Source organism: Astyanax mexicanus, chromosome 2 (assembly GCF_023375975.1).
Source record: "Astyanax mexicanus isolate ESR-SI-001 chromosome 2, AstMex3_surface, whole genome shotgun sequence".
Classification (NCBI taxonomy): Eukaryota; Metazoa; Chordata; class Actinopteri; order Characiformes; family Acestrorhamphidae; genus Astyanax; species Astyanax mexicanus.
The window spans coordinates 16564759-16584676 of NC_064409.1; the positions used below are offsets into that span (position 1 = coordinate 16564759).

Consider the following 19918-nt stretch of genomic DNA (forward strand, 5'->3'; position numbering starts at 1 on the left):
ACTCAACCGTATACCTATACATAGCAAAATCAGAGAAACTAATTCAGAAACTGAAGTGGTCTCTTAATTTTTTTCAGAGATGTATACATACTGTCCATACATTTTACTGGTATTGCTGGGATGTTTTTAGGCTTGTAGCACTGCAATAAAATATTTCACACTCTCGTAATGTAAATTTTACACTACAATAATATTTACCCGCTGTATTTTACTGATTCTATATATGTTTTACAGCGTGTATACAATGCGCTTATAAGCTGAACACATCTGAGTGGTGCAACGATTGAGTATATCTGATCCGCAAAGTCAAGGTGATCTAACAGCCCACTTGAGACAAGTCTGATGCCCTTTCCACACTGACCTTCCTCCCCTTCTCTTATAACACCGGACTTTCATCTCCTGCATCTCCTGCCTGTGGTTTTGAGAGCACTGACGCAAAGTCTCCAGAGTGTCCTTCAGGAGGATCTAGCAGGATTTGGAGGACTTTGCTGGGACCTTGTTTGCAACACTTTTTTTTAGAGGTATTAGAGATTTATTTTTATTTATTTTATTATTGGATATCTGATGCACAGATAGATTTGAAATTGAGAGCTTTTGGAAAATGCGTTTTGTTAGTTTTTTTTATAAAATATAAAATATGCACCGTTTATCATAACATATGTTCTTATGTGTTCTTCTGAATCCTTTGATTGATTGATTTTTATTTTTTATTATTTTCTGACACTGTCACCTTGAGCTTTCCCACCCTTTAAAAAGAGGATGAGAGTAAAAATGTATAAAACTGCGCTAGAAAAGACCCTCCGCGCATCCACGCGTGCTTACGCGTCTTCGGGAGGATCAACACGCCGTTTTGTAACGCAGGAGAGAGGACGCATCTCGTTTTATTATTGCTTCTTCTGTGGAGTGGAAAAAGCGCTCGTAGGGGCGCGTGCTGGTACAGACCGTCTGCATTGCGCCGAAACCAGCAAACCCCCTCCTCCTCCTTCCACTCTCTCTCTCTCTCCCTCTCTTTCTCTCACCCACTCCCTCCCTCTCTCCCTCCCTTTCCCTCTCTCTATCTATGTCTCTCTCTCTCCAGCTCCTCTCCGCTCGTATGAAAAGCTGCAGTGTGCTTTTTCACATGTTCACGGAGCTCTTTCCCACTCGCGCAGCGTCCGTTCCTCCCACGCGCTTCCTTCCGTTCCCGTTCCACCACCACCGGCGGCTGCGTGTCCGCTGCGTCTCGGTTTGTCCGCGTTTTTTTTTCTGGACGTCGACCAAAAGGCGCAAAGCTTCATTCTTTCTTAACCCCGGTTTTTTGCTGATGCGGCACCTCGACAGCTAATGCACCCCCTCCTCCTTTCACTCTCTCTCACTCTCTCTCTCAGTCCTTCTCTCCATCACCACACCACCACCACTACACCACCTCCACCATCATAATCAGCAGCAGCGCCTCTTTCTTTTTTCCACCCTTCTTCGCGCAGATCAGCGGCTGAATTAAGGAATCAAGCATTGAAGAGCCTTGCGGTCGGACGGTAGCAGTAGCGGCACTTGGCAGACCTCTAAAAAAATAAGATTGAAGAAACCAAGCAGCAGAGGTCTAGCTGGTGGTGGTCACTTTCGTTTTTCCTCAACTGGCATCCTCCACATGATGGTAAACACACCCAGGTGCAGAGATTTACTCGGACACTGTCCGGTCGGACTGTGCGGGACAACAGTGGACAGTTAAAGGATACAGGTAGCTAATCCAGGCTTTGGTCATAGTGGTGGCTCCTATACCGCGATCACACTAAAGCCAAAGTTGGAGTACAGGCAAGGTTGCAGGACGCAGGACGAGATCCCCTTCTTTAAAAAGCCCAAACAGACCACCCCAGGTAAGAACAAAAAAGAGAACATATCTTGATCGACAGATAAATAAATCTTGAATGATTTTTTTTTATATCTATGAATGCTTGAACCCAACTGGTTGTAATCATGCAATCATGCAATTGTAACAGTTGGTTCTTAGATTTTTGTGTCTTAAAAACTATTATAACCTAATAAAGGAGAGCCGTATCAGAGCAGACTCACCAGGTACTGTGTTGTATAAGTACTCCGTACTCAGTAATCCAACATTGTATGATAATTAAATGTTAAATGCAAAAATAAGATATGCCTAAGATGTTTAGTTTTTTGCATTTCAGTGTTCAACGATATGGGCAGCAGCCTGAAACTTGTTGTTGTTAAGCTGGTGCATAACTGCGCACAGAGAAATGGTGTATGTGTGTGTGTATTTATCTCTGTGTTTGTGTAGGCTTTATGTGTGTGAAGGATTGGAGAGGCTGCTCTGGTTTCCTTTAATGGCTTATTTCATCTCATCTGATGCGCATTTGCGCGTTTTAGCCCTCGTCCTACTGTGCTGTACAGATAGAGGACGACATAAAGGACGAGCTGCATTTTTTGTGATAGAAAATGTCATCATATAATACATGGATTTGATCGTTTTGCTTTTTGTCTCAATGATATGATCTGATGATATGATCACCCCTTGGCTCACCAGTCATCTTTCTCTCTCCCTGTCTCTTTCTGTCTCTCTCTGTCTCTCTGTGTTTCTCTGTCGAGTGGTGAACGAAAAGAGGTGATGCAGCACTCTGCCGGAGATTGGAGATATGGACCGGTGGAAGGGTAAACACAGAGGAATCGGCACGACAAGCTCCCTTTCAATGGCAGCTTGATCCACAGACAGCGCAGCGAGGCGAGGAGCTGCATGAACACGCGCCCAACCCCAGCCTGTCCTGCGGCGCTGCTGGTGTGAGCTCCGCGATGACAGTGGTGGCAGGAGACCACTTGGACGAAAGCTCGGCTCTGGCGGGCCACCCACAGGAGTCCTATGCCGCCGAGCACGATGAGCACGAATGCTGTGAGCGCGTGGTCATCAACATATCCGGCTTGCGTTTTGAGACACAGCTCAAGACGCTTGCCCAGTTCCCAGACACACTGCTGGGCAATCCCAAAAAGAGGATGAGGTACTTCGACCCATTGAGGAACGAGTACTTCTTTGACAGGAATCGTCCCAGCTTCGATGCCATCCTCTATTACTACCAGTCTGGAGGACGGCTGAGGAGACCTGTGAATGTTCCTTTGGATATGTTTTCAGAGGAAATAAAGTTTTACGAGCTTGGCGTAGAGGCCATGGAGAAGTTCAGGGAAGACGAGGGCTTCATCCGCGAGGAAGAGCGACCACTGCCAGAGAATGAGTTCCAGCGGCAAATCTGGCTCCTGTTCGAGCATCCTGAGAGCTCGGGTCCAGCACGCGGAATCGCCATTGTGTCCGTTATGGTCATTCTCATATCCATTGTCATATTTTGCTTGGAGACATTACCAGAGCTCAAGGAGGACCCTCAAGGAAGGTTACAAAAAGTAGGGAACACCACTATCTATTACAAACCAAATGTTCTCACAGACCCCTTCTTCATTGTGGAGACTCTCTGCATCATATGGTTCTCCTTTGAGTTGATTGTGAGATTCTTTGCATGCCCAAGTAAGGCAGCCTACTTTAAGAACATGATGAACACAATCGACGTGGTGGCCATCATACCATACTTTATCACGCTTGGCACAGAGCTAGCAGATGATTCAGAGGAAGGACAGGAACCAAAAGGAGGGGGAGAGCAGGCCACATCCCTGGCCATCCTCAGGGTCATCCGTCTGGTCAGGGTGTTCAGGATCTTCAAACTGTCGAGACACTCCAAAGGGCTGCAGATTTTGGGCCAGACCTTGAAGGCCAGTATGCGGGAGCTTGGCCTGCTTATCTTCTTTCTCTTCATTGGGGTCATCTTGTTCTCTAGTGCGGTGTACTTTGCTGAGGCAGAGGAGAAGGAGTCGTTTTTCACGAGCATCCCAGACGCCTTCTGGTGGGCAGTGGTCTCTATGACCACTGTGGGCTATGGGGACATGTACCCCGTGACCATTGGGGGCAAAATAGTAGGTTCCTTGTGCGCCATTGCTGGCGTGCTGACCATTGCGCTCCCAGTGCCCGTGATTGTGTCTAACTTCAACTACTTCTACCACAGAGAGACTGAAGGGGAGGAGCAGGCACAGCTCCTCAACGTGAGCAATCCCAACATTGCCACTGACTCCAGCTCTAGTCGGCGCAGTTCCTCTATCGTCAGCAAGTCGGAGTACGTAGAGATCGACGAGGACATGAACAACAGCATTGACAATTTTCGGGAGGCGAACCTGAGGACTGGGAACTGCACTGTCATGAACCAAAACTGTGTGAACAAGGGAAAGCTTCTAACAGATGTGTAATATTCCGGTTTCATCTTGACGAAGCATCTGCAGAGGCATCTCAACTGCACCCAGAGTGGTAACCATACCAGAATGCTTTATCTATGCAATGCGTTGTTGCATTGCATATGCTTTACCCTACATTTACAGCAAGGGATACTTCTACCGGCATTCAGCTTCATATAGATTGTCTAAAATATAGAAACTGTGGTTTCAAAGATTTTATTCTATAAAAATATGGGAGACTCCGTGACTGCAGTATCAACTTCGCATGGAATTTCTTTTTTTAATACAACACACTGCGCACAGCATCCAGGAACGTGCATCAGGACCTTCTAGAGCATCTGCAGATACTGATATTGGTCTGCTTGTGGGAGCTATGCCATGCTACATCTTGAGCTCTGCTGAGCAGATTAGATGCACCTTAATGTAACAGGAAAAGCATGGTTTCCAGTCCCTGCTCGATGGTTGACGGTTCTCGCTGGACAGGTGGCACTTTTGTGAAAGACATCTGCAATGCTGCTATTTCTCCCGCAGATGCTAGGACTTTTGCCCCATTAAGCCCAAAGCCATGTGAGGCGGCACATGGCTTTTGGGGGTTTTCTTATAAGCATGTTACAATATTCTTTGGATTTTTTTTATATATTGGCATGCACAAACATTACCTCATTAATTTCTTTTTCTTTTTTTCATTTATTTATGCCCTCAGATTTTCTCTCATTTGGTTTCACCAAAAGTGCAATGGTTATTATTTATTGTTCCTGGTATAGATTATTTAAAAAGCATTTATGAGATGAATGTTTAATCTTAACGTTGGAGCAGTTAATTATGGAGATCGTGGCATGTCAACTATGAAGCATTGAGGCCTACTCGACTCAGGTACTGTGTATCCTGGTATAATTAGTGCATGACATCAGTATTAACAAATTGAGATAGGTTTACGTGTATTTGTAGATTAATGAAGGGATTTTTGCTGACTTTAATGACATATATTAACAAAGATATCTTAATACAAAGTTAACAAGGTATCGAGATGACATTTTGAAAAAATGTCAGTACACTCCAAACAGTATTACAGTATCTACAGCTACAGTTAACAGGATATGGAGGTGACAACCCACAGACTATTGTGATGGACAATTGCTAATTACGAGTTGTAAATGATGCATCCAATGTTTAAAGGTACACTAATTAAGTTTTTTTTTTTCCTTTGCTAAAACAAGCTAACTTTAATAATACAAAGAAAGGAAAATTCTCATTTCATGTATTTTGTAATGCTTGCAAATCATTCATGACTTTACAGCATATTTACTTTTAAATACATTCAAATCTAGAGTATTGCTGCCTCCCATTTGAACTCGGATGTCAGAATTTCCAGCAAAGAGATAGTTTCAAGTAGAAAATTTTAATTGAAATGCCCCTAAAAGTCAGATTTCCTATTCAGAAAGGTTGGAGAGCCTAAAAAAAAATCCAAAATGGCTGTTGCACACATCAACAGTTTGAATGCACAAAATTAGAGCTAATCTTACTGTTAACTAGCAATGCTAACCTGGGGCAAAGCTAACACTGATAATCGGAAAGGAGAACAGAACATATTTTGGTTGGATTTGCCAAAAACACATTATTATTAGACAGTTTTAACAGGAACGCTGTGGATTTGAGCTTGTTATCAGTCCAAACTCAGAAATTCAACTTCCGAGGTGAATGGAACGTAGCATAAGTTCACAACAATGAGAAAAATATTACTTAGTGTATCTTTAACTTTTAAATTCAACATCTACATTATAGAAGATACACATATATTTAACCCTCTGTTTGTGTTCGCGTATAGTGCCTTTAACCCTCGAACTGACAGAACTGTTAAAAGTGCCTCCATGTACAATAGCATCAATTTTACTGTGCAGCTCCTTTTAACCTACTGTATGATGCATAGTCCAGGACCCATCCGAGTATCATTTGGACTGTCGTAGTCAGAAGATGCACATAAACATAAAGACAGTTGGAGTATGTCTGCTGGTGTATAGTAGAATACTCTAGAATGGAGGGAGTTTGTCCTGTGGCCTCAGTGCACAGAAAGTGGTGACATATTGATTGGAAAACTGTTGGGAATTGTTGGAAAAGACAAACGAAGAAAAAGCAGGAACAAAGTGGGATATTGGTGTAGGATGTTTCAGGAACTGCCCCTTCAAATCCTTGTATATAAACCTCAGTAAATGACTCAAATGATCTCCAAAAACAGATAATTACCATTGTACAGAGAATAATTAGAAATATCTATTTTTCATCTCTTTTGCTGTCCATTGTTTTAATTTTTTGACTTAGATAATTTTTTTTTGCTTCATCATGTCATACCATAATAAGCCTTTTTATGTGTTTGTCTACCTCAGTGTGGTCACGTATGGAGTGTTTGTGAAACCCAGAAGCTTAACATCCTGCTAGGCATTCCCCCAAGGTCAAGAACCACACAGTGTTTTGCACAGAAAATCAATACAGAACCTGAACAAAAGTGCTGGAAATGGATTTTAAAGAAGAACACATTGTTGCTGTCCAAAGAACAACAAAAAACAAAATATCACCTTAAAATTAAAAGGGGAAAAAAACATGTTAACTTCCAGTTAGCGCTGTCACAATAGCTACTTTTTAAAAATAATATAGTCCCAGTGATAAATTGTGAAACACTTATTGCGATATTATTGTAATTTTAATGCCACTGATACATAAAAATAAAAATAATAAAAATATGATAAAAGCATAATAATGCAAGCATGCCCTTTAAAAGAGCAATGAAATTTTAACTACTGAAATATTTCCATATTGCATATGGAATATAAAAACATAGCAGCTCATTCATTCGCTGGATTTTTGCATTCCATTTAGGGAATGTAATCTGGAATGCATCTAAAAGTTGGATTTTAAACTCTGAAACTGGTATGGTATAGAATCCAAGATGGCTGCATCACCAGAAGTAAAAACAGTAGTATTACACAGTTTATCAGCGCTTCTCTCTATCTATGTGTTATTAAATCAGTCAGACACACAGTACTGTCCATCTTCTACATGTGGACATGTTTTCAGGATGTTGTTATAATGCGTTATGAACAATTCTACGTGACACAGTGCTAGCAATAGTAACATGGGTAAACATGAGGTAAAAAGTGGGACATTATTTGTTTTGATAAGAAATGGGTAATTGACTGTCAAATTACTAGGGGCAAATTCCATATTCTTTAACCTAGTTAAAGAAATACCACCTCATTCATGGTAATGGGCTCACCTCTCTGAGAAAAATCTAATGGGCAGTAGGTCTTGTAATTATATACTGTAATTAATTAATGCAATTACAGACAGTCCTACTTCCAGTGTAAATGAATGTGACAAGTTTTTATTCCAAGTAATTTTAGACATTTATCATAAAATTTCCACACAATATTGCTGTGCTCAAACATCAAACTAAAAATCGACACAAATGTAGATACGTGTTTTTCTTTGGACAGCCACCACATGCACAGTCTACTGTATAACAGCTAGTTTGCTCTAAATGAAAGTACTGAAACACAACTGGAAGGAAATGAGAGATATTTATCAGTATTATACAGATTGAAAAGCAGAAATGAACAGGACATATGAAAGGCTACATTTTTTATACTTTAAAAGAACACTGGCAGAATTATCCACTTACTGCCCAGACCAAATATATAGGTAGGGCCTATATTTATCCGCTTAAATAGTAAACAAACTGAAAATCTGGGAAACTAACCAGTCTATTAAACTCTATTAAGAACAGTGATACAGTATTATAGCCTATAGTTATAATGCGTGTTGGACTTTTTGGACCTTCCGTTAATTTTTGGGTTCTTACAAGTACAACTGATAGCTTTAAGATCTACTGCAAAGGAAAAAATACAAACTGCTATGGAGATTAAAAATATTTTGTAGATTTGAATTAAATGTATCTGAATTTAGAATTTTAAAAGTGCTTTTTGGTGTTTTTAACTTGTGAGGAGGAGAAATTTGTTCACAACTAACAAATTTTACATTTAAAAAAAATTCAGATCCACAAATTCTTCAGATAAAAAAAAACATCTGATAAATCCTGATTTTTATGAAAACCTTAAGTTATGTTGAAAGCACATTTTACCATCTCAAAAGTGCACTCCCAAAAAAGCATTGTTAGAATTCAAAATCAGGCAAATTTAATTAAAACAATAATACAAAATTCATATTAAAATACTTACATCACATTTTAGGCTCCATAAACTACAAACAAATTCTTGGTAAAAAAAAATAAAAACAAATGTTACTAGAAGTACTTTGTAAGTAGGATTATGGGTTTTTAAACACATCTTAAAATATTCAAATAAAAAAATGAGTAACAAAAAAATTTAAAAGCATGAAAAAAGAAATTATTGGGCTATTTCAGAAGATCCCGGGATAGCATATCCCAACGCTGATTTGTACCATAAGCATGATCTGTACATTTCCATATCAGAGTAACACCTTTAACTTAAGAGTAGGTAAAATTTAAAATCTATATATATATGTATCATTTTTATAAATCATGGTAACTGATCCAGGGGACCAAAAATAAATCTCTTTTTCTCCCTTTACAGTGTGTAAAACATTACTGACATACTAGAAAACTAATAAATCAACTAATATACCAGGATATGAACATGCGAGAGAAGTGAAAAAATAAACAAACAAAACAAAAAGACTGTGATCACTTCTAGAGATATTCCTCATTAAATGACATTTTATTGACAGAGATCTTTTTTTGTTCTCTGTTCTGTGCTTGAAATGACACATGTGGGCTACAATATTACTAAAAATGACTTTCTATTATTTGTAGGAATATTTTCTATCATTTCTTTCTATAGAGCTTTTCTTTATTTGTTTTTATAGAGATTTTAAAATTCAGACAAATAGGTCATGGGTCATGATTTATTACAACTTCTAACTCAATGAGATTCTTTGAAATAGCCATTGATTTATTATGATGTTGCACAATTTTAAGCCACTTACGTGTTATACAGTCCTGTGCAAAGGTCTTAGGCCATGAAACCTGTTTTAAACTTGAGTGTTTTTATGCTTAAAGCATCGTAATATTAGAATAAATATAAATGAACAGAAATACAGAGGTCAGTTTATAAGGCTGAATGCTGTTGGTTGGTATGTAGCCAGTTGGATTTTGGTCACTCAAAAATGTTGTATCTTAACAGGACAAAATGTCTCAAATCTCAACTTTACAGTTAAGAGACAGTTTTTTTATTTTATTTTAATGGAAGTCAGTGTAAAAGGATTTTAATCCAAGACATTTTGGAGCATTTCTATTGGTCCATTCAACATGAAAATTTTGCACAATGTAAAAACAACTGCCAGATTCAAATATGATAATAAAAGAAAACAGCACAAACAATACAATATGGAGATACAAGATTTTTGGAGTGACTCTGAAATTTTGGTTAGAAGACAGACACTGGGTGCTGATCATCTTAGTAAGTTTATTGATTAGTACAGTTCCTGTTTGTGAAAGATTGCATAATTTGGAATATTTATGTTTAGTCCATTCACTGTGAACATTTTGCACAATGTAAAAAAACAACTGCCAGATTTAAATTGTGATATATTATTTTTTTGGAAGAACTGATAAGATAAACTTGCCTTCAAACAGCAGTTTTGGAAATGGTTTGGCCGGGTTCACTCTACATAATTTTAGGCCAGATTTTTGCGTCACCAGCTGGTTGAAAAACTTCAGACTGGACCGCAGATGAAAAACCTCAGACTGGGGAAAAATTATCACTCACTCAGTGCTCATCATATGCTGCTGATTGGAGCAATCGTTTATTGATTGTAGATTTATCGCAAAAAAATATATTTAAAAACATAGAATTTCTAGAATAACAGTAACACTGAGAGTAATCTTCCACATGCTCTGTGTAATTACACATTCTCACCAGAGAGGTCGCTAAATGAATAGATGAAATTTGTTCTTTTTAAGTAATTAAACACACCAGTCTTGCTTAAAATTTGTATAAACGTTTTCTAACCGTTGAAAAACGATTTTACTGTGGTAATTTCCACTGTGCAGTGAACTCTCAAGTTCAAGTGTGCTATAGACGAGGATGATGTTTCCATGTACTTTTTACACAGACACATCACAATATGCAAATCTGTCAATCAATAATACCCCCTCTGCTGCAGCTCAGCCGATCAGCTTTCCCTCCTGCCCTGCCTCTAAACCCATACATCACCCAGTGCCCCTCCCAAACTACCCCTCACGTTTTTTCAGCTGTTTTCAAATTCTAGCTAAGGTTGGAGCAAAAATCACAGGGTTTAGTGCCCCTTTAAATAAAGGCTGTTTACATGTTATTTCTTTTCCATAATCGATGTAAAAAAAAATGATGTAATGGAACCATAATTTAGCATTTATTGAATGTTAATTTTCTTAACTATTTGTCATTCATTACTCGAGGACATCCATTCTGGAAGGAGCATATTGTGTATCTTGATTTTGTGAAGAAAATAGAAAAAAAAAAAAATTTGAGGGAAATTAGACCCACTGTGTGTTCCTTCTGGTGAAAGACGGCGTAATTCATGGCTCTGTGTCACTGATCAGTTGTGTAGTTTGCAAACTACAACCACTGCAGGATTCTCTGTTACGACTCAGTCATGTGATGTAGTTGTGTAGCATGAACCTGGCCCTGGCATTAGCTGACACACTTATACACAACAAACCACAACGTTCAATTATTTAAAGCATCGAATTTATTCTAATGTTAGTAGAGCTGAAATAATACACATCATCTGCACAGGTCCTCTCAGGGGCCTGAGACAGTTTTGCACAGAACTGTATTCCAGTATATTGATATGAAACATTATTTTCATATAAAAATGAACAAATCTTATTTACTGAACAGCAGAAAAGAACAATACTGGCCTTTTTTCTTCTTTATATTTAATCTGCATTGCACTGGGTTGGTCATGTACTAAAACGTCTTATACGTAGTTCTGTTGGTTTTTTTTGTTTTTGTTTTTATAATCTTAATATTTTATAATCAGTTCTGATTACTGTATGTAAGCTTTATTACTGAGGTTTCGAAGAATGTTAGTGCTTTCTGAACCTTTTTATGGTAAAAAATAATGAGAAAAAATGAGAAGAAACAACTATATAGAAGCCAATGAAATTCCATCGAGTGTGATATTGATTCACCCCTTTTGTTCTGATCTTTATTTATTGACTTATTGTTATTGTACATCACTGTTAAGAAACATAAAATATGAAAATGAAACAAAACACATCAAAAATATATTCAAGATATAAACTGTAAGGAAATACGCATAAGCCTTGCAGCCGATTCATCTTATATTTTCTTGCCGAGATGCTGTAAAGGCACGTAACAAAAAAAAAATTATATATATATATATATACACATTAAAACAAAAAACACACAATACTACCAAAAAAAAAGAGATTTCTTCTGTTTTAAAAATTTAATTAATTTTTTAGCCATGTGAGTGTACTTAAAATACTGAACAGCATTTCTGGGTCATATTACATATTACATAAAGGCTGCAATGCATCACGACCATCATGTTCTTCAGCACTCACTCCACGTCCCTGTTCTACTCAAGCACTTTTCTGAGCTTTTCAATGTGTTCATTTAACTGCTTAAATCAACAAGTCTGCATGATAAAAGAAAAAAACTAAGAACTGCATGATCCAAATAATTCAATAATGAAATCTGAATCTGCCTCAGCATAATCTTACATGTCTGCCCTCATTTGCTTTAGGATTTCTGCCAAATTATTATTATTATTATTATTATTATTATTATTATTATAGTCTGATTTATATTATATTATGTCGAAGAACTACATCATCATTAATTCGGTGTGTGTGTGCAACATCCAGATCTCTTTTCATCCATCCATCCACGCACACACTCACACACACATACATTAAAATTAGACTGGCTACTGTATGTGAACCTTATTTCGGACTCTGTTGTTTTTGGATGTTGTTCTTATTATACTGTACGTTCCTTAACTCCATGTTTCTGAGTCATGTCGTCGAACATGCAGGATCCTGCAGCAGCGTATTCTCTTTCATTATATGCTGGTGAAGGCATAGTCTATGATCTATGCAAGGATGTCCATCCCCTGTCTATTCTCCATCCTACTGCGCATCCATATCAATAAATACATCAATATATCTGAAGATCTCAGCTTCGGTTTCATGTGGTTTGTTTCCTGAAAAAAATCTGTGTCTGTTCAACGGCATAATGTTTTATGTTTTTTTTTTTTGTTTTTTGTTTTTTTTATTATATACAGCTCTAGAAAAAAAAAGTTTCTTTGATTTTACCAAATTAAAAACCTCTGGAAAATAATCAAGAGGAAGATGGATGATCACAATCCATCAAACCAAGCTCAACTGCTTGATTTTTTGCACCAGGAGTGGCATAAGGTTATCCAAAAGTAGTGTGTAAGACTGGTGGAGGAGAACATGCCAAGATGCACAAAAACTTTAAAATATTGATTTCTGAACTCTTAAAACTTTAAGAATATGAACTTGTTTTCTTTGCATTATTTGAGGTCTAAAAGCTCTGCATCTTTTTTGTTATTTCAGCCATTTCTCATTTTCTGCAAATAAATGCTCTAAATGACAATATTTTTATTCGGAATTTAGGAGAAATGTTGTCCATAGTTTATAGAATCAAACAACAATGTTCATTTTACTCAAATATATACCTATACATAGCAAAATGAGAGAAACTGATTCAGAAACTAAAGTGGTCTCAGTATTATTGGTGTACCAAACACTAGGAAAAAAGAACAAAAAATAAATGAATAGATAATGTGAAGAAAAAAGTTAAAAGCCCCAGAGACAGATTGTACAAAGTACTTTCCCTTAAAGAAACAAATAATAAAAAAATAAATGTTATTTATAAAAAAACAGACAATTTTGGAGACACACACATACATTTTACATGATGTGGTAGACACTTTTAAATCAAAGGTCCTTAATGAAAAAGTGTAAACTGTCCAATTGATGTCCTAAAGAAAGGGTTCAACTCATGACAAAAAATATATATATATGTCAAATATATTTATCAAATACATTTGGACAAAAATGTCATTGTACTGAAAATGTTTGAAATACATATTCAGAATTTAAACAGTGTATTTGAAATGTACATATAAAGAAATACGGTAACACTTTACTTGGATGGTCTATTGTAGATGCCTCGTAGATACTCAACAAACATGAAGTTAAATGTCTATTGAATGCAACTAAACTCTAAGCTGAATGTAAATGTTTTTTTTTTGTATTGAATGTAACCCATAGACCCAACCCTATAGCTACCCTTAAACATACCTTAGGGTTAGGTTTAGTGTTAAATTTAAGCTAATATGAGGGCTAGGGTGAGGTTTTAGGGTTTTATTCAGGGTTAGGTTTTAGTATTAGGGTTAGGTGTAGGATTAGACTTTATAAAGTATCATTAACATTTAGCTTGTAGTTTAGTTGCTGTATTATATAGTCAGTTAAATGTTAGTTGAATGATACATGAGCATCTACAGGGCATCTATAATGGAGCATCCAAATAATGTGATACTAGAAATACATGTATATATAGTTATTTTTCTATGAGAAAAATACTGTACCTAATTGAGCACATAAGGAGCTTAAGGATGAGTAATATTGAGTTAAATCAGGTGTGCTAGATGAGGATGGAAATCACAACAGTGTGCACAGTGTGAAAGAATGCGATTAGGAACCCCTGCTGTAGAGAATATTTGCATTTTGTCAACCTTGTATCTCCAAAACTGCAAGGAGAGAAGGAGAAGAAGGAGACAAAAAAATCTACATTTCAAATAATTTAGAGCATTTCTACACTGTACATTTGCCAGTGTTAAATTAACAAACTAAATTAACATTTTCTTTTGGACACAGTGTAAAAGACTGCCAGATTCAGGTTAATAAAATATGCTTAAATGTTTCTGCTAAAAATATATGTTTTTAGTTTCTTAATATTGAGAACTTTGTGATTTTTTTTTTTTTACATCCAAATCTATAAAACATTTTAGAAAGCCAATTGTGCTCTCTCTGGGCTCCTGTAGCTGACGGCAAGCTGCATGACCGGGATTCAAACGAGCAATCTCCTGATCACAGAACCACTTGGTGCCCCATGCTTCCTTATGGTGATATCATTAAAATGGCTCATAGAAGCATATGATTCCTGACATTAATCTCTTTCAGCTCATTCACAGAAAATAGAGGCATGTTTTGTTTTTTTTTGCACGCTTATAGGTTTATAGTGTTTATGGGGCAGTCGAGACCCAAGGGGAAATATAAAAGCATGCAAAAAATGCACACAATTTGTTATAGCAAGCAAATGATCAATCTTGTATTTGCATAAAGTTACATTTATCCAAACTGGGCAACTCAACTAAGCGGTCACACACACTTTTTCACACTGTAATCTAAGGGGAGTTAAGACGTGATTGGACAGTAGAGCTGGACTCAGAAACACAACATGTAGACTTTTATAACTACACTACTGTAAAATGTACATCAGTTTTTTAGGCCTTGATATAGAACCCTGTGGGACTTAATAAGATCCTAAAACAAACAGTTACCAAATTTCTGCACCAAAGTTTCTGCAGTATGACTAATAACTATATAATAAACATATGGTTCAAGGAGTTTTTAAATCTAAAACTCTTTCTTTGCCTTCATGTCGCTGTTAAGAGCTGTGCCTAAATTCTTCTGGGTGAAGTTTCCTGAAGAGCTGCAGCTGTCCATCATTAAAGGAAACTCTACACAGCCTGAACTCACCGCCCCTTTGTTCCTACTATCACAACACTGTATTGCCATGTTTAATTTATGCGAGTAGAGCATAAAAATTGACTTGAACCTGGCGTTTATCAGCTCTTGCTGACATTGTATATAGCAGGGGCTGCTTGGGTGTGAGAGTGGGCCTGCCGCCAACGCTGATAAAAATGCTGGACGAAACGCATCATTCTGCCAATCGAAGACTTCTAAAGACAGTAATTATTGGATCAGGTGCAGTGGATTAGGGTTGGATCCAAATTCTGGGAGAATTCTGTGAGCTTTCCAAGAGCAGGGTTGGAGGGCATTGTTTTAGTGCCACAAATCAATGATCGTCTGCATTAATTATTCAGTTACAGAGAGTGTTGTTTTTAGAGGCACATCACTGCACTGCATAACATCTTATTTTTTCAAATCCACACTAAATAAAGGTATGCATTAACGTTTGTGCATTATTAACACCTAAAATATATATATACTTATAATACCATCAAAAAATAGAATGAGTTGGCAGATTGCAATGCTTTTTAAAAGAAATATAAAAGTGACCAAGGACCGTAAATGAAAAAAAAATGCGGGCAGTAATAATTGGATGGAGGTGTAGAGGTTCCTAATGGTGTCCTGCGATAATCCATCCCATGCAGCTCCAATATTCTCACACAATAAGATCCAGCAGATTTTGTGGTTGGGTTGGAGTAGTGATGCAATTTCTTTGTCTTCAGGGCAATCTGGAGGCTTGAGAAGGCAGCAGTATGTGAACGAGCATTGTCCTGTTGGAAAAGCACAGCAGAATGTGTGTTCAGAAAGGCTAGGGCCACTGCATTGCAGCTAAGAATTACAAAGGTTAATAGTATGTTTTCAAAACATGACAATTAACATACTAAAAGTGTTTAGTCTGTCAAATTTTCTGGATGTTCGTAGAACGTCTTTATTTAAGGTTTCTAAGGTTTTTGGTAACATCACTGCAGCATTAATTGTGTCATGGTTTTATTTATTTTTTTCCCCAAGTTTTGGGAATTTTGGACATTTTTAATGCTTCCATAATGTTATTATTCATCTATCTGGGAACGTTATAAGAGAAATCAGAACTTCCAGAATGTTTCTGGAACATCATTTCTGTAACTTTAAAGCTAACTTTCCTAAATATTCTTATTAAAGTTATCTGAATGGTTAGTTGGTGGGCCTGTAATGATGATCACCACCAATCCTACACAAATACAAAAACAGGGCTGTTTTTCAATACCTAGAACAGAAGTTTGGACTCGTAAGTTCGGCTCGCGAGTGCATACTCCCGAGGATGGCTTTTATTCTGTAATTTGAGCAGGTGCATACTTGATGACTTCACTCTCTCAGGGGAGTGGAAAGCGCTGTTCCAAAAACATAGGAGCACTTTTTCACATATCGTATTTTCCGCACTATAAGGCGCACTTTCCTTTAATCCTTTAATTTTCCCAAAAATCGCCAGTGCGTCTTATAATTGTCTTATGTATGAATTTTACCAGTCAGGTTGTGAAGAGCAGTAAAGCTACTCCGCTGAAGTACAGCATCAGCTTTTGTGAAGCGCTAGCTTTTTGGCCATCCAGAGGTGAGTGTTATCAGCTGGTAGCCTGTTGCTAACCCCGGCTAGCACTGCTGGAGCAGAATTGGCATAACCCGCTAACCCTGCTAAGCGCTAGGTCTTTTGGTGTTCAGAGGTGAATATATCAGACTGAAGTCTGCGTGTTTACTGTGTTAAAACAAGTTTTGTGAGATGAACTGCTAGCTAATATCGCCCTGGTTTACCGGAACACTCAGGGTTCCTCAGTGTAGCTCTGTTGGGTGGCATTAGCCGCTAACCACTTAAGGTTAGCTGCTAATGCTAATGTTCCAGCTTTAGTCGAAATCTTAGCTTACTGTAGTGATTTACTCACCCAAATAAACATTTTTTAAGAGTGAAATGTGTGTAGATTAACATCCAGCACTCATTTGAATTGTCTGACTTGTCTGAAATGAAAGAGTTATAGTTATTTTACTCAATTTAGCTTAGCCTTACAGGTCTTGCCACCTGCTGGATTAGAACCTCATAATCAGGTGTACTTTATGTATGAAAATAGACAACAAAATATATGTTTATTGATAGTGCGCCTTATAATCCAGTGCACCTTATAATCCAGTGTGGCTTACGGTGCGAAAAATACAGTAATAAATCTCTTAATCAATTAACCACGTATCTGATCTCTAAACCACCCAATAATTTACAGGTATGTTTTTTTTACGCTGATACTGCTGCACGGTGCATTGTGGGTCATCAGACTGTACGAATACAGTCTTTCACTCTAATAAAAATGACATACCCATCTAAATCAATAAAAAATCAATACATAACTTTTAATTCACAATAAATGTACTATAACTAACCCATTAGTACTGTGTAATTAATGGCACTTGGCATCATGAAAACCTTCATCTTATAAAGACAGGTTCCGAAGCTCTGCAGTCTGAGAATATACTCTGAGCTTAGATAACACAGGACATGTAGAGCACTCTTTCACAATGTAATGCCTCTCATGCTTTCTAAAATAGTCAGGCATGTGATCAGGACATCATTCTCATTGTCTGAGGAGCATGTAGCACCATGTGAGAGCTGCGTCCAACTGCAACTGACTCAGGATCTGTGAAACAGCAGGATACTGGCTTAGAAAACTGAACTGTTTGGCTTCAAGCTATATTTTGATTCATATGTTCATATTACTGTATATTATCATACAAGCTGTTGAAAAATGGACATAGTTCTCAATAAAGGAACCATTAAGAATCATGTTATATCAAATATATTTTTTATATTTTATATTTATGACAATCCGTGATCCATGAGTGAAATGGTTTAATGTGGAGACACTAAGCAGCTCAGATTTCTTACAGTGACGGTGATAAAAAACAGACATTGTGTTGTTTACAGCGACCAACACCAGCAGATGACATGTCTTTCCAAACCATCACTGACCATCATTCAATTTTACATTTTATTTGGAAATCAAGGGATCAGAGTCTGGAGGAAGAGTGGAGAGACACACAGTCCAAACTGCTTGAGGTCTAGTGTGAAGTTTCCACAATCAGTGATGGTTTGGAGAGACATGTCATCTGCTGGTGTTGGTCCACTGTGATTTATCATGTCTAAAGTCAGTGCAGTGTTTTCCTGGAAAATCTAACAACACTTCATGCTTCCCTCTGCTGACAACTTTTATGGAGATGCAGATTTTATTTTCCAGCAGGACACATTGCCAAAAGTATCAATTGGTCTTATATAATAATATAAATTTCTGAGACACAAATTATTGGGTTTTCATTGGCTGTAAGCCATAATCATCAACAAAAAAAGAAATAAATGATTTTAATAGATTAATCTGTGTGTAATACATCTATATAATATATGAGTTTCTGCAACTGTAACTGAATTACTGCAATAAAGTAAATTTTCAATGATATTCAATTTTTTTTATCTGTACTAGTAACTTTGTTCAAATTATTTTTGATCAATAAAAAAAATATTTAACCAAAAAGGATTGCTTATTTTGCTGTATTTATGCTTATATAACAGGTTTATGCTACAAAAGTCATGAGTTCAGTTGGTACCGGTAAATAATGTATTATAATGATGAAAATGTGTTAGAATTGGCAAGAGATGCCAGTATTCTGTAGAAAAACTGTTTGATGACGGATTGGGAGAGTGTTGCTAAGCTTAAATCAGACGTTGCCTGAGTAAGTATGAGCCAGTATGAAGCAAGAGGCTGGCAACAGAAAATGTACTAAGGGCTGAACTGTTCTCAGATGGGGGAAAATGATAAAAACAGTGTCGTAATAAGTGAGAAGTAAGTTTTTCTGAGAAAGCGGCCACTCTGGGGATGGAAGCAGGTGTACAGGAAGTCGGAAAAGGGCAAAAACCCAAAGTAAGGTTTCCATTTTGAGCCAGGACGTCTGCTCTGCAGCGAGCGGCACTGTGGGTACGGCCATAGGGAGTAGGAGAGAGGTGACTGGAGGCCTTTGTGAAGCTCAGTGCACACTAGAGACCATGAGTCATCCTCGGCCTGGGTCAGAACGTCCATCCTGTGTGTGTGTGTGTGTGTGTGTGTCACCACCCCCACAGGCAGTGTGAGGCAGGTACACTTGTGTAGGGTGAGCTTGTGTGTATGGGGGAACATTTTTAGTAACAGGCAGTACTGTATGCAGTGTCTGGACCCATGATGCCTGTAAGGCTAAAATGTGATGATGAATCTTCGTGGAAGCTGCAGAGAAATGTGAGTCAGAAAGCAGCCTGTGCAGGACTGAGGCTGCTGCAGCGGTGACGGCCATATTTATCACCGCGCTGATGTTAGAAATCACAAAAAAATGAACAAATAAACTATAAATATGCATTTACATTCAAAATTACTGTGTTTTATCATGGCAGAAGTACAGAACTATGCTTAATTACATATTTTTTCTTTTGTAATTAAACTATTAATATGTAGAAAAAGTCATTTAGAGCAGTCAAAAAAGGTGTAATATACTTACCTCTAAAATGTGCCTATTTTACTTAAAAAACAGGTATAAATTAGTTGTTTTTTCCTTTTTTATAAAGTCCCCTGACCTGGGTTTTTAGCATATACCTGCGGAAACACTGAATGCGGATGCTTTTCGGTTAGTGTAACGATTATCAGGTTAATTTTCTGACTGATTGAAGCTAAATGCCAAAACGTAAATATGGATGTAGAAACTTATTATTTATTTATTTTTTATATTTAGTGCAGTGTAGAAGAAATAAGTTTTTATCCAATTTTTATAATATTTAGTTTTTCCTTCTCTGTCCTTCACAGTTAGAAG

General features: G+C 37.4%; 1 protein-coding gene across 1 annotated transcript; it reads left to right on the forward strand.

The window, feature by feature from the left end:
- Window positions 1-1022: 1022 nt before the first annotated feature.
- kcna1b (potassium voltage-gated channel, shaker-related subfamily, member 1b) lies at window positions 1023-12473 on the forward strand. The gene is made up of 2 exons (XM_007237082.4): window positions 1023-1853; window positions 2581-12473. Exon 2 carries the CDS (start codon window positions 2782-2784, stop codon window positions 4267-4269), a length of 1488 nt encoding a protein of 495 aa, XP_007237144.2. The 5' UTR covers window positions 1023-1853; window positions 2581-2781; the 3' UTR covers window positions 4270-12473.
- The last annotated feature ends 7445 nt before the right edge of the window (window positions 12474-19918 follow it).

What these genes read in the sequence shown, in the direction of transcription:
- kcna1b (XM_007237082.4), top strand. Translation starts at nt 2,782, where the DNA reads ATGACAGTGGTGGCAGGAGACCACTTGGACGAAAGCTCGGCTCTGGCG.